We start from the raw sequence: 13705 nt of genomic DNA on the forward strand, positions 1-13705 counted from the left end.
GAGGAAGGATCTATATCCTATTTCAGAACTATTTTCTCATGTACAGTTTATTTCTCATGTAAAAATGTCTATGCATTTTGTGACCGTTTATGAATGAAGACTGTTGCCTGTGACCTTTGGTTGATGTCTAAGGTGTGTTACCCATGACCTACCACCAGAGGGGGATGTATACCAGGCCAGGCACGGACATAACCAGAAGGAGCGACCTCCAGTCCCGGATGAAGAATGCCAGGAGAGGCAGCATCATGTAGCCGAAGGCAAAGAACAGACACACCCCCAGTGTAACGTATAGGACACGCACTTTGGCCGTCAAGATTTCTGTGCCTGAATAAAGCAATAAATAAACAAAGAAATCCAGACATGAGGCTTTATTACAGTTTTACTATATTTCACCCAAGATTGTAAGAATGGCATCACTTAAACCTGTGATTTGCATGACTCACCCAATACGAACGCTGCCACATAGTTGGATATTTGCCCCAGTCCCACAATGAAGAAGAGGACTGAGAACATTTCCCAGGACTGAGAAAAGACTTGAACAAAGGTAAAGAGTGTCTGGACTGCCATGGTCACAAAAAGGACAGGCTTTCGCCCAAACCTATTAAACACACAAGGGACTTAGAGATCAGAAGAGAGGGGACTTTCTTCAGTCAAAGAGTTAGTATTCCAAAGATGTTATTGTGGATTTTATGAAGCTGCCAATAAGTCTAGTCAGTCCATCCATACAGATCAACAAAGATTAGGCTGCACCCCATCCCACTTTATTCCTTTATAGTGCACTATGAACTAGTGCACTATGAACTATAGTGCACTATAAAGGTAAAAGTGTTCCATTTGGGATGCGTCCTTGCTGTTTAGTGATCATCATGAGGTGGAGTACCGGTCAGAGAGCTGTCCAGAGAAGAAGGAGCCACACAGCACCCCAAGGAAGTACACAGAGGAAGTGAATGGCTGCTTCCATTTGTCATTGCACACTAAGTCAAACTGAAACACAACAGCATTCAGGGAATAGTGAGAAAAAAAATATTGATTGTTATACATATTGGGTGAACAGTCAATGGTGCAAACTTCAGTGCATCAACATACAACAGAAAATTCCCATCAGACAAATCAAGTTCAGACATGCTGGTTCTATTAAAGGCTTCTATGGAGTGAGGGGGGGAGCATTCCATGTTGTCTGTCTAGGTGTTGTTACTCAGGCTTGCATTTCTCTTTGTCATGTGATGACCTAACTGACTTTGGTCTGTTGAGGAACCTCTTCACACCTCATGCTGATGTTATGGTCACATGGTTTTGAACATAGACAATCATTCTGTGAGTAGAATGAGATACTAGAGTAGTAAAGTCACTCATTTACCTGAGGTCATCCTGATCTTTTAAAGCATAATATATTGTATTTCCACATCCTCAAAGAATCGTAGGGGACAATTCCCACTTAGGAATTCACCCCTTTCGGTAACACTTCATTTTCATGGGTCCTTATTACAGTCAAAATCTCTACTCAATGTTGTTGCTAGCACTTGCCCCCAAAAAGTGAACTATCTGGTTTAACTTGGTTGAGTTTACAAAAACAGATCAGATATACAGTAGGTCAATCTCACTGACTGGGGTCTACCATACGGCTGTCATCCCAGATTATAATTTAAATAATAATTTATAATTAATGTGTACATTACCCATTATGACAACCTGAACCTCGTTACCATCCAAGTGAGAGGATAACCCCTCAAGTACAACACAGAGTACATGTATTATCTGCATAAGTACAATGTAATTACTATATGTTACACAGTATTTAGCTAGTTAAAATGAAGTGTATCTTGAGGGATACTTACTTGTAATTAATGTGTACTTACATAGTACATTACCCACCCTGATAACCTGGCCCTTATTTGAAGGATTCAGGAAGCACCATCCAAATGGGAGGAAAAACACACTAGTACACCACAGAGTACATGTAATACCTGCAAAATTACTAGGTGTTACACAGGATTTTGCTAGTTAAAATGAAGTGTATCTGGAAGTGTACTTACTTGTAATTATTGTGTACCAAAAAGTATGTTACCCATTCTGACAATCTAATCGTCAACTTCTGAAAGCACCATCCAAGTGAGAAAATAAACACACTAATACAGCACAGAGTACATATCTGTAATATCTGCATAAGTACAAGGTTGTCGCTAGTTGTTACAAAAAACCTATAGCAATTTCTATATATTTACTTATTACTCGTTATCAAGTGAAAATACCTGCAAACAAATTGATCAAATCAAACTTTATTTGTCACATGCGCCGAATACAACAAGAGTAGACCTTACCATGAAATTCTTACTTACAAACCCTTAACCAACAGTGCAGTTCAAGAAGAGTTAAGAAAATATTTACCAAATAAACTAAAGTGACTAAAGGGGGAAGTGACTATGCATAGATAATAAACAGCGAGTAGCAACAGTGTGCAAAACAAATGTATGGGTGGGGGGGTGGTCAATGTAATAGTCCGGTGGCCATTTGATAAATTGTTCAGCAGTCTTATGGCTTTGGGGTAGAATGGGAGCCTTTTGGTCCTAGATTTGGCGCTTTGATACCGCTTGCCGTGCAGTAGCAGAGAAAAAAGTCTATGACTTGGGTGACTGGAGTCTGACAATTTTATGGGCTTTCCTCTGACACCGCCTATTATATAGGTCCTGGATGTCAGGAAGCTTGGCCCCAGTGATGTACTGGGCAGTATGCACTACCCTCTGTAGCGTCTTGCGGTCAGATGCCGAGCAGTTGCCATACCAGGGGGTGATGCAACCGGTCAGGATGCTCTCGATGGTGCAGCTGTAGAACTTTTTGAGGATCTCGGGACCCATGCCAAATCTTTTCAGTCTCCTGAGGGGTAAAAGGTGTTGTCGTGCCCTCTTCATGACTGCCATGGTGTGTTTGGATCATGAAAGATCATTGGAGATGTGGACACCAAGGAACTTGAACTCTCAACCTGCTCCACTACAGCCCTGTTGATGTTAATGGGGGCCTGTTTGGCCCGCTTTTTCCTGTAGTCCACGATCAGCTCCTTTGTCTTGCTCACATTGAGGGAGAGGTTGTTGTCCTGGCACCACACTGCCAGGTCTCTGACCTCCTCCCTATACGCTGTCTCATCGTTGCCGGTGATCAGGCCTACCACTGTTGTGTCGTCAGCAAACTTAATGATGGTGTTGGAGTCATGTTTGGCCAAGCAGTCGTGGGTGAACAGGGAGTACAGGAGTGGACTAAGTACACACCCCTGAGGATCCCCAGTGTTGAGGATCAGCGTGGCAGATGTGTTGTTGCCTACCCTTACCACCTGGGGGCGGCCCGTCAGGATGTCCAGGATCCAGTTGCAGAGGGAGGTGTTTAGTCCCAGGGTCCTTAGCCTAATGATGAGCTTTGTGGGCAATATGGTGTTGAATGCTGAGCTGTAGTCAATGAATAGCATTCTCACATAGGTGTTCCTTTTGTCCAGGTGGGAAAGGGCAGTGTGGAGTGCGATTGAGATTGCACAGTGACTATGGTGGTCTGCTTGAAACATGTAGGTATTACAGACTCAGTCAGGGAGAGGTTGAAAATGTCAGTGAAGACACTTGCCAGTTGGTCCGAGCATGCTTTGAGTACACGTCCTGGTAATCCATCTGGCCCCGCGACTTTGTGAATGTTGACCTGTTTAAAGGTCTTGCTCACATCGACTACCACACAGTCATCCAGAACAGCTGGTGCTCTCGTGCATGCTTCAGTGTTGCTTGCCTTGAAGCGAGCATTAAAGGTATTGAGCTCATCTGGTAAGCACTCGTCACTGGGCAGCTCGCGGGTTTCCCTTTGTAGTACGTAATCGTTTTCAAGCCGTGCCACATCCGAGTGTCAGAGCCGGAGCAGTAGGATTAAATCTTAATCCTGTATTGATGCTTTGCTTGTTTGATGGTTCGTCTGAGGGCATAGTGAGATTTCTTATAGGCGTCCGGATTAGTGTCCCTCTCCTTGAAAGCGGCAGCTCTAGCCTTTAGCTCGATGCGGATGTTGGCTTGTAAGCAGGAATCAGGAGGAAAGAATTATGGTCGGATTTGCCAAATGGAGGGCGGGGGAGAGCTTTGCATGCATCTCTGTGTGTGGAGTGAAGGTGGTCTAGAGTTTTTTTCCCTCCGGTTGCACATGTGACATGCTGGTAAAAATGTGGTAAAACTGATTTAAGTTTGCCTGCATTAACGTCCACGACCACTAGGAGCGCCGCTTCTGGATGAGCATTTTCTTGTTTGCTTATGTCCTTATAGAGTTGGTTGAGTGCGCTCTTAGTGCCAGCATCGGTCTGTGTTGGTAAATAGACGGCTATGAATATTATAGATGAGAACTCTCTTGGTAGACAGTGTGGTCTACAGTTTATCATAAGGTACTCTACCTCAGGCGAGCAATATCTCAAGACTTCTTTAATATTAGACATCGCGCACCAGCTGCTATTGACAAAAAGACACACACCCCCACCCCTCGTCTTACCAGACATAGCTTCTCTGTTCTGCAGGTGCATTGAAAATCCCTACAGCTCTATATTGTCCGTGTCGTCGTTCAGCCACGACTCGGTGAATCATAAGATATTACAGTTGTTAATGTCCCGTTGGTAGGATAATCGTAATCGAAGGTCATCCACTTTATTTTCCAATGATTGCATGTTAGCAAGTAGAATTCATGACAATGGGAGTTTACTCGCTCGCCTTACGGATTCTCAAAACGCAGCCTGATCTGTGTCCTCTTTTCCTCTGTCTTTTCTTCACACAAGTGACGGGGATCTGGGCCTGTTCCCGGGAGAGCAGTATATCTTTCTCGTTGGACTCGTTAAAGGAAAAGCTTCTTCCAGTTTGTGGTGAGTAATCGCTGTTCTGATGTCCAGAAGTTATTTTCAGTCATAAGAGACGGTAGCAGCAACAAAATAAGTGTACAAAATAAGTTGAAAAATAAGTTACAAACAACGCAAAAATACGAACAAAATAGCACAATTGATTACAGGCATGAAAACGTCAGCCATCCTCTTCGGCGCCATTTTCATTGAGCTTCTACTTTTGTCAACTGTATTGCAACATGTAAAAATACCTTACATTTCTTACAAAATAATAAGGATTTGTATTGTTAGATTAAACAAATCTTTCAGGCTACTCAAAAACATAAAAATAACTATTCTAAGGGATTACTCAAATCTGTAGCCTATAGTATGGTGAATAGCCTAGATTGCTAATTTAGAAAAATGGGATTGTCTTTATCGTCCATTTTTAACATTACAAGTAACAATGGAAATCGCCAACTTTCTTTGTCCGTTTCTTTCTTGTAAGCATTTTCCCATCCTGGAGTCTGAAACTTTGTGTGAATATGAGGTAGAGAAGAATAATAATATGACTCTTTAACATAAACACTCTACAAAGTTATCATCATCATCATGATTACTATAGTTCAGGCATATAGCTAGCTAGGCCTAGCTAGCTAACGTTACCTAGCTAGTTGTTGGGTTATCCAGATAGAAATAATATAGTTTGCTAACACTAATTAGTTAGCTACATTGAAAAAGACCTAACGTTACTCAAAGTGTGTTGACTGGCTAACGTTAACATGCTGGGTGTGTCTCAAGTAATGTTGACTCCATATTGACATTAAGGTTTTACGTTTTGGCTGACTTTTCTTAGTACCAAAACCTTTCTGCAGCATTGAAGGTCCCAAAGAACACAGTGGCCTCCATCATTCTTAAATCAAAGAAGTTTGGAACCACCAAAACTCTTCCATGAGCTAGCTGGCTGCCCAGCCAAATTGAGCACATTACAAAGGGCTCTGTGTAAGGCCAGTAAAGTACTTCCACACTGATCCTCGACACCCTTTCTGTATGGACCTCGCTTTGTGCAAGGGGCCATTGTCATGCTGAAACAGGAAAGGGCCTTCCCCAAACTGTTGTCACACAGTTTGTCTAGAATGTCATTGTATGTTGTGGCGGTAAGATTTCCCTTCACTGGAACTAAGGGGCCTATCCCAATCCATGAAAAACAGCCCCAGTCTATCTTGAATCATTTTGTGTTATTTGTTTCCCAGATAAGTTGTCCTGATACAACCCATACCAGCTCACTGTCTGTCAACTGATTTAACTTGTAATATATGCTGGCTCCTGTCCTGTTTCAAATTTGTTATGGGGAACGTATATATTTCCCAAATTTACCTTCTCCTGTAACATACAGTATATATATGTAACACATGTAAGCCCTCGCACTTTTCATTGGGGCAGGTAGCGTTCTTCTGGCATCCGCCAAACCCAGATTCGTCCATCGGACTGCCTGATGGTGAAGCGTGATTCATCACTTCGGTGATGAACTTTACACCACTCCGGCGACGCTTGGCATTGTGCATGGTGATCTGCGGCTATTCGGCTACGAAAACCAATTTCATGAAGTTCCCGACGAACCGTTCTTGTGCTGACTTTGCTTCCAGAGGCAGTTTGGAACTTGGTAGTGAGGACAGACGATTTTTACGTATTACGCGCTTCAGCACTCGGCGGTCCCGTTCTTTGAGCTTGTGTGGCCTACCACTTTGCGGATGAGCCGTTGTTGTTCCTAGCTGTTTCCACTTCACAATAACAGCACTTACAGTTGACCGGGGCAGCTGTAACAGGGCAGAAATTTGATGAACTGAGTTGTTGGAAAGGTGGCATCCTATGACAGTGCCACGTTGAAAGTCACTGAGCTCTTCAGTAAGGCCATTCTACTGCCAATGTTTGTCTATGGAGATTGCATGGCTGTGTGCTCGATTTTCTACACTTGTCAGCAACGGGTGTGGCTGAAATATCCGAATCCACTAATTTGAAGTGGTGTCCACATACTTTTGTATATATAATGTAGCAAATATGGGATAGGTCTACATTTTGTTATTTTGTTTCTGTAAGCCATTTAACAAACTATAATGGACTAACGTTGGAACTGTACTTGATTCCAATGCAATACATAAGACTGTAAATACACAACCTGAAGCAACTACATATTTCTCCATAGAGCACGTTCTGATTGGCCAAGTGAGGGGCCAAGCCTCGACACACCCACAAGTTGTTTATTCATCAAATCTCACCCATTTTGCACGAATGCCAGCAAGTGTGCCGATAATTGTGATAATGAAAATAGCAAAAATATTCCTGACCCACTCCTGAACCTATAGCGCTACCGCCTGCGCTTAGATTTACCATTGTGTTAGGTTTGTTAAAATATAACCTTTTTTTAAGCAAGAGTAGTGGCAACCAGGGACAGGGTTGCGAGAAAAAACTGTGGTTTCTGTGGGAAGTACAGGTAGGGGGCTTGTTACTTCCTTCAAACTGCACACAGAGACATAAAAATGGAATCCACAAGTTAATCTGACTCTGAGAAAGTAGATAAAGGGCTTGATTGCCAAAATCCCAAAGTATCCCTTTATGTTCATGGTCAGAATAGCATGGAGAGAAAAGTGCATAAAATGGGAATTACCTTCCATCTAAGCACTCTTCACTCGGGTCAGAATCAGCCACCAACTGCCCTGGGCATTTTCAGGAGCAGCTTATAGAGAGATAATGTGTGTATACTCACCTCAGTGACTATGGTGGACTGGTATATATCTTTGCTGTAGCTCCATCCATCCACACAGCCCTCCTGCTCCACCCCAGTGAGGTTGACGTTCAGGCCGGGGATGTAGTCCAGAGCAGACAGGTTTCTGACCACATCCAGCCTGTATCTGCTGCACTTGCTCTCCTCCTCCTGTCCGTTCACCACCTTTATGGGAATTATGGCCTTCCTCCATGCCTCGCTCAGGTTGCCCGAGTCTGGGACAAAACAGTGGTGCGGGGGGCTGTCCCCTAGAAAGATGACGGAGAAGGCACTGAATCCGTTGGGAATGGTGCTGGCACAGAGCAGAAAGAAGACAGTCTGTTGAAAGGGTCCCCACTCCCCCAGGAAGGCTGTGTTATCCTCATAGCCTCTCATGCTGAGCGACGGCCTCCTCTCATGGCTGGGTGTTGTAGCGTAGTAAAGCTGCAGCTGTAACCTGTAAACTTTAACCGCTGCCTGGCTTCCTCCCCTCAACACTGTTGATCTCTAGGATAATAATGAGTCAATGGCAGCCAGGAATCTAAGTCAGCTAGGGAACACTCTTTTCATTCTCTGCTCTGACCTTTGTCTACATAACCCCATCACACTAATGATTTACAGCCTCTAGCATCGACTTACTGTCCACATCTGTGTGACTGACTGGCACTCCCTCAGACACTATCAGACTGGGACCAAAACAGCCAACCTTAAACCAACCTGGCCTGTATCTAAAAACTTCCTCAACTAGAATGACCCATTTTTAGAAGTGTAAGCTGCGCCCAGATGTAAGATAGGTTGTTTAATATAGCCGAATCAGAGTCTTATTACTGTACCTAGCTGGCCTAGACCTTCCCACAGTGAGACTACAGTCAAGTGAGCCGACACTGTTCTTCAGTTTGCAGTGAATGTTTGTGCGTGAATACACAACACTTTACGGTACAGAGTGTTTTCTGTTTTGGAAACTGAGTCAGATGCACTCTCATGCACGATGGCTGTTAATCATTCCAAGCAAACAGTTTGAAGCACACTTATTCAATGTTCCTTAATCAAAATTATACCAAATACATTTTCACGCTTAATTAAAAATTCCTGTGATATCACGGGTAGAGTGAGGCAGTAGCCTAACGGGGTAATATTTTGCAAACACACACGCTCACAACACAGCAAGATCTAAGAGAGCTTGATATGATACTTTTTTTTGGGGGGGGGTATTTCATTAAAGAGAGATTACACATTTTAAAAAGTGTTAAATAACTATATTTTCTTGGTCCATCCCAATATTCGTTATTTTAAGTATTTATATTAGTGAACTTTGATGACCCCTGTGTGAGAAAATATCACTGTAAAAATGACTGGTATAGTTATTTTTATATGTGTGCCATTAGCAGATCAATAATCCATTGTCATTAACATTGAAAAACATAACATTTCCGTATTATGCCAGCTCCAACATTGGAAAATAAATGTGTACTGTATATTAAAATGAAATGTTAGGGAACCTTATTCAATTTAATAAATAAATAATAAATAAATAAATAAAAATGTATGGTAAACATTGTCATGTTTGCTACTGGTGGATCACTAATCCATTTCATTAACATTGCAAAGCACAATATTGGAACAACTCTAGTTTATTGTATATTACACAGAAATGTTAGGGAACCTAATTCAATTTTAACACAGTAAAAATGAATGGTAAACATTTTGTCACTTGTGACACTAGTAGATCAATAATACAGTGTAATTAACATGGTACACAATTGCTTCCTTGTGAACGTGGGGGAGAAGTTGAAAAAGAGGAAAGGAGAGGGGGATGTACACCACTGAAGCCAACGAATAGAAAAGAAGAGACTCCAACCAGACTGCTGGAAGAGAAAACCAACTCGTGGGGACAGGACACACACACAATCTTTGTAGCCTCTTGCATGGTGTTCATTTCAATAATTGCCCCTTAGAATTGTCCCTAAGATTTTAACCTCTCATGTCTCTCTATTTCCCTCTCTCTTAAAAGTTTTCAAGCAGATGACAGGAGAAAAGAGAGGGAGGGGATAGAGGGGAGGACAAACAGAGATAAGGTGTTTCCCATATCCTTCTATCCTTCTGATTCCTGCTTACAAGCAAAAACTAAAGCAGGTAGTACCAGTGACCCGCTCAATACGGAAGTGGTCAGATGATGCGGATGCTACGCTACAGGACTGTTTTGCTAGCACAGACTGGAATATGTTCCGGGATTCATCCAATGGCATTGAGGAGAATACCACCTCAGTCACCGGTTTCATCAATAAGTGGACCGACGACGTTGTCCCCACAGTGACCGTACTTACATATTCCAACCAGAAGCCATGGATTACAGGCAACATCCGCAACGAGCTAAATGTTGGAACTGCTGCTTTCAAGGAGCGGGACTCTAAACCGGACGCTTAAAAGAAATCCCGCTATGCCCTCAGACGAACCATCAAACAGGCAAAGCGTCAATACAGGACTAAGATTGAATCCTACTACACCGGCTCTGATGCTCTTTGGATGTGACAGGGCTTGCAAACTATTACGGACTACAAAGGGAGACCCAGCCGCGAGCTGCCCAGTGACGCGAGCCTACCAGACGAGCTAAATGCATTTTATGCTCGCTTTGAGTCAAGTAACACTGAAACATGCTTGAGAGCCCAAGCTGTTCCGGATGACTGTGTGATCACGCTCTCCGTAGAAGATGTGAGCAAGACCATTAAACACGTCAACATTCACACCTGGATAGTAGAACAGAACTCTGCAGGCTATCTCTGCAGTAAATTGCAACACCGTTTTTTTGGTGGTCTTCCTAAGCCAGGATTCAGACACGGCTAAGACATCCGGGTTGGCAGAGTGTGCTAAAGCAGTGAATAAAACAAACTTAGGGATTTGGCTTCTAATGTTAACATACATGAAACCAAGACTTTTACGGTTACAGAAGTCAACAATTGAGAGCACCTGGGGAGTAGGAGTGGAGCTAGGCACTGCAGGGCCTGGATTAACCTCTACATCACCAGAGGAACAGAGGAGGAGTAGGATAAGGGTACGGCTAAAGGCTATCAGAACTGGTCGTCAAGTACGTTCGGAACAGAGAGTAAAAGGAGCAGGTTTCTGGCCGCGGTAGAATAGATTCAAGGCATAATGTACAGACAAAGATATGGTAGGATGTGAGTACATTGGAGGTAACCTAGGCATTGAGTAATGATGAGAGAAATATTGTCTCTAGAGACGTTTAAACCAGGTGATGTCACCACATATGTGGGAGGTGGAACTAAATGGTTGGTTAAGGCATATTGAGCAAGGCTAGAGGCTCTACAGTGAAATAAGACAATAATCACTAACCAGGACAGTAGTGGACAAGGCATAATGATATTGGGGAGAGGCATGCGTAGCCGAGTGAACATAGGGGTCCAGTGAGTGGTTGGGCTGGCTGGAGACACGGCGATTCAGACAGCTAGCAGGCCGGAGCTAGCAAGCTGGCAGAAGGGCCTTAAAAGGACGTCGCAATGGAGGAAAGTCTGTTTTAGCTTCCGCGTGCGGTGACGTCGATAGACCAGTCGTGATGGATTAGTAGGGTTCCGAGTAGCAGAGGGGTCCAAGTTCAATTGGCAAAATAGGTATAGTGGCCCAAGAAATGTGCATATGGATCTATTCAGCTAACAGTCCAATATGCTCTAGACAGCTAGCGGGCCGTAGCTAGCAGCTAGCTGGCCACGGCTAGCAGCTAGCTGGCCACGGCTAGCAGGCTAGCAGATGGACATTCAGGGGACGTCACGACATAGGGGCCAGTTGAGTACCCCCTCGAGCAGGTTACTTCGGTAGTCCAGTCGTGAAGGATCGGCGGGGTTCCGTGCCCCGTACCGGCAGTAGAAGGGGTCCGGGTATTGTAGCCCAGGAGTGGCTGATGGGCTTCTTCAGCTAGCCGGGAGAATGGGCCTAGCATGGGATAGCTCCAGGCTAATTGGTGCTTGCTTCGGGACAGATGTTAGCCAGGAGTAGTCACTCGGATTGCAGCTAGCTAGCTGCGATGATCCAGGTGAAAAGGTTCAGAGCTTGCGATAGTAATCCGGGGATATGGAGAGAAAATAGTTCCGGTGTGCTCTGGTTTGAGTCGCGTTGTACAAACTGGCGAGAGCTTTCTGAGCTAAAGGTTCACTGATGACCGCTAGCAGTGGTTAGCTGACTACTAGCTAGTAGCTAGTGAGCTGGCTAGCTTTTGTTGGGGGATTCCGGTTCCGAGGTAAATAAAAACACTTTAGAAAAAACAGATCCACACCACATTGGGTGAGGCGGTTTGTAGGAGAGTATTTTGAAGTTGAGGTTTAGAAAAATATAAAAAAGATATGCGAAGAAAAATATATAAAAAGATTTATACATGACAAGACGAAGGACAAAGACGTCTGACTGCTACGCCATCTTGGATGATGTATGCCATGTTGCTTCAATATATCCACATAATTTTCCTCTCTCATGGTGCCATCTATTTTGTGATGTGCACCAGTCCCTCCTGCAGCAAAGTACCCCCACAACATGATGCTGCCACCCCCGTGCTTCACGATTGGGATGGTGTTCTTTGGCTTGCAAGCATCCCCCTTTTTCCTCCAAACATAATGATGGTCATTATGGCCAAACAGTTCTATAGTTCAAACAGTTCTTTGTCCCCATGTGCAGTTGCAAACCGTAGTCTGGCTTTTTTTATGGGGGTTTTGGAGCAATGACTTCTTCCTTGCTGCGCGGCCTTTCAGGTTATGTTGATATAGGACTCGTTTTACTGTGGATATAGATACGTTTGTACCTTTTTCCTCCAGCATTTTCACAAGGTCCTTTGCTGTTCTGGGATTGATTAGCACTTTTTGCACCAAAGTACGTTCATCTCTAGGAGACAGAACGCATCTCCTTCCTGAGCGGTATGACGGCTGCGTGGTTCCATGGTGTTTATACTTACTATTATACTTACTATTGTTTGTACAGATGAACGTGGTACCTTCAGGCGTTTGGAAATTGCTCCCAAGGATGAACCAGACTTGTGGAGGTCTACAATTTTTTTCTGAGGTCTTGGCTGATTTATTTTGATTTTCCCACGATGTCAAGCAAAGAGGCACTGAGGTTGAAGGTAGGCCTTGAAATACATCCACAGGTACACCGCCAATTGAGTCAAATGATGTCAATTAGCCTATCAGAAGCTTCTAAAGCCATGACATTTTCTGGAATTTTCTGACCCACTGGAATTGTGATACAGTGAATTACAAGTGAAATAATCTGTCTGTAAACAATTGTTGGAATAATGACTTGTGTCATGCTCAAAGTAGATGTCCTAATCGACTTGCCAAAACCATAGTTTGTTAACAAGAAATTTGCGGAGTGGTTGAAAATAGAGTTTTAATGACTCCAACTTAAGTGTATGTAAACTTCCGACTTCAACTGTACGTACACATCCCAAAGGTATGTTAACATCACTATAATATAAAACATCATTATTATATGGCCTATTACATAGTCACAAACCCAGTGCACTTGACTTGGGTAATAAAAGATATGCCCAGTTCCAAACCAAACCTTAGTGTACTGTAGATACTGTCACCTGAGAAATTATTGGCACCCTTGATAAAGAAGAGACTATTAAATAAATCATAAAAATACTGAGCTATGTTGTATTATATTATTTTATACTAATACATGTATTATTATTTTATCTATAAAAAGATATGGAGCAAAAGTATTGCCACCTGTTTTCAATACTCCGGCACCCTCCACTTGCAAGGATAACAGCACAGCTTTTTATAAAACGCTTTATCAGGTTGGAGAACATATTGGAAAGGATCTTAGACTATTTCTTCATACCGGATCTTTCCAGATCCTTAACATCCGTCATCCATTTGGAAAGGAGCAAGAATCATGGTTATAAGCACATATCCCACCCCTCCCTGCCCTTATCCAAGTACAAAGTTAAAATATATTTTTCAATGCAATATACTTACTTATACAAATATAGGCATAAAAACCTCAAGTCTTTTGAAATCACCTATACTCATTTCTGGTGGGAAAAACAGACATTTAGTTTTCACCTCCAATATTCCTACTGAACAGGGCTCCATTTTTTTCTAGCTATAACAAATGTA

The 13705-nt window shown here is 43.1% G+C and overlaps 1 protein-coding gene across 1 annotated transcript in view; it reads right to left on the reverse strand.

Moving 5' to 3' along the window:
- Positions 1-8450, reverse strand: part of LOC139537755 (organic cation/carnitine transporter 2-like) — a 14834-nt gene extending 6384 nt beyond the window's left edge. Inside the window, exons 1-4 of the mRNA XM_071339491.1 lie at positions 7584-8450; positions 881-984; positions 444-598; positions 153-324 (exon numbers count right to left, since the gene is read on the reverse strand). Coding sequence (XP_071195592.1) covers positions 153-324; positions 444-598; positions 881-984; positions 7584-7976 — 824 coding nt within the window. The 5' untranslated portion in view covers positions 7977-8450. The remainder of the gene's footprint in view (positions 1-152; positions 325-443; positions 599-880; positions 985-7583) is intronic.
- Between the last annotated feature and the right edge of the window lie 5255 nt (positions 8451-13705).

This window comes from Salvelinus alpinus, chromosome 13, assembly GCF_045679555.1.
Source record: "Salvelinus alpinus chromosome 13, SLU_Salpinus.1, whole genome shotgun sequence".
Classification (NCBI taxonomy): Eukaryota; Metazoa; Chordata; class Actinopteri; order Salmoniformes; family Salmonidae; genus Salvelinus; species Salvelinus alpinus.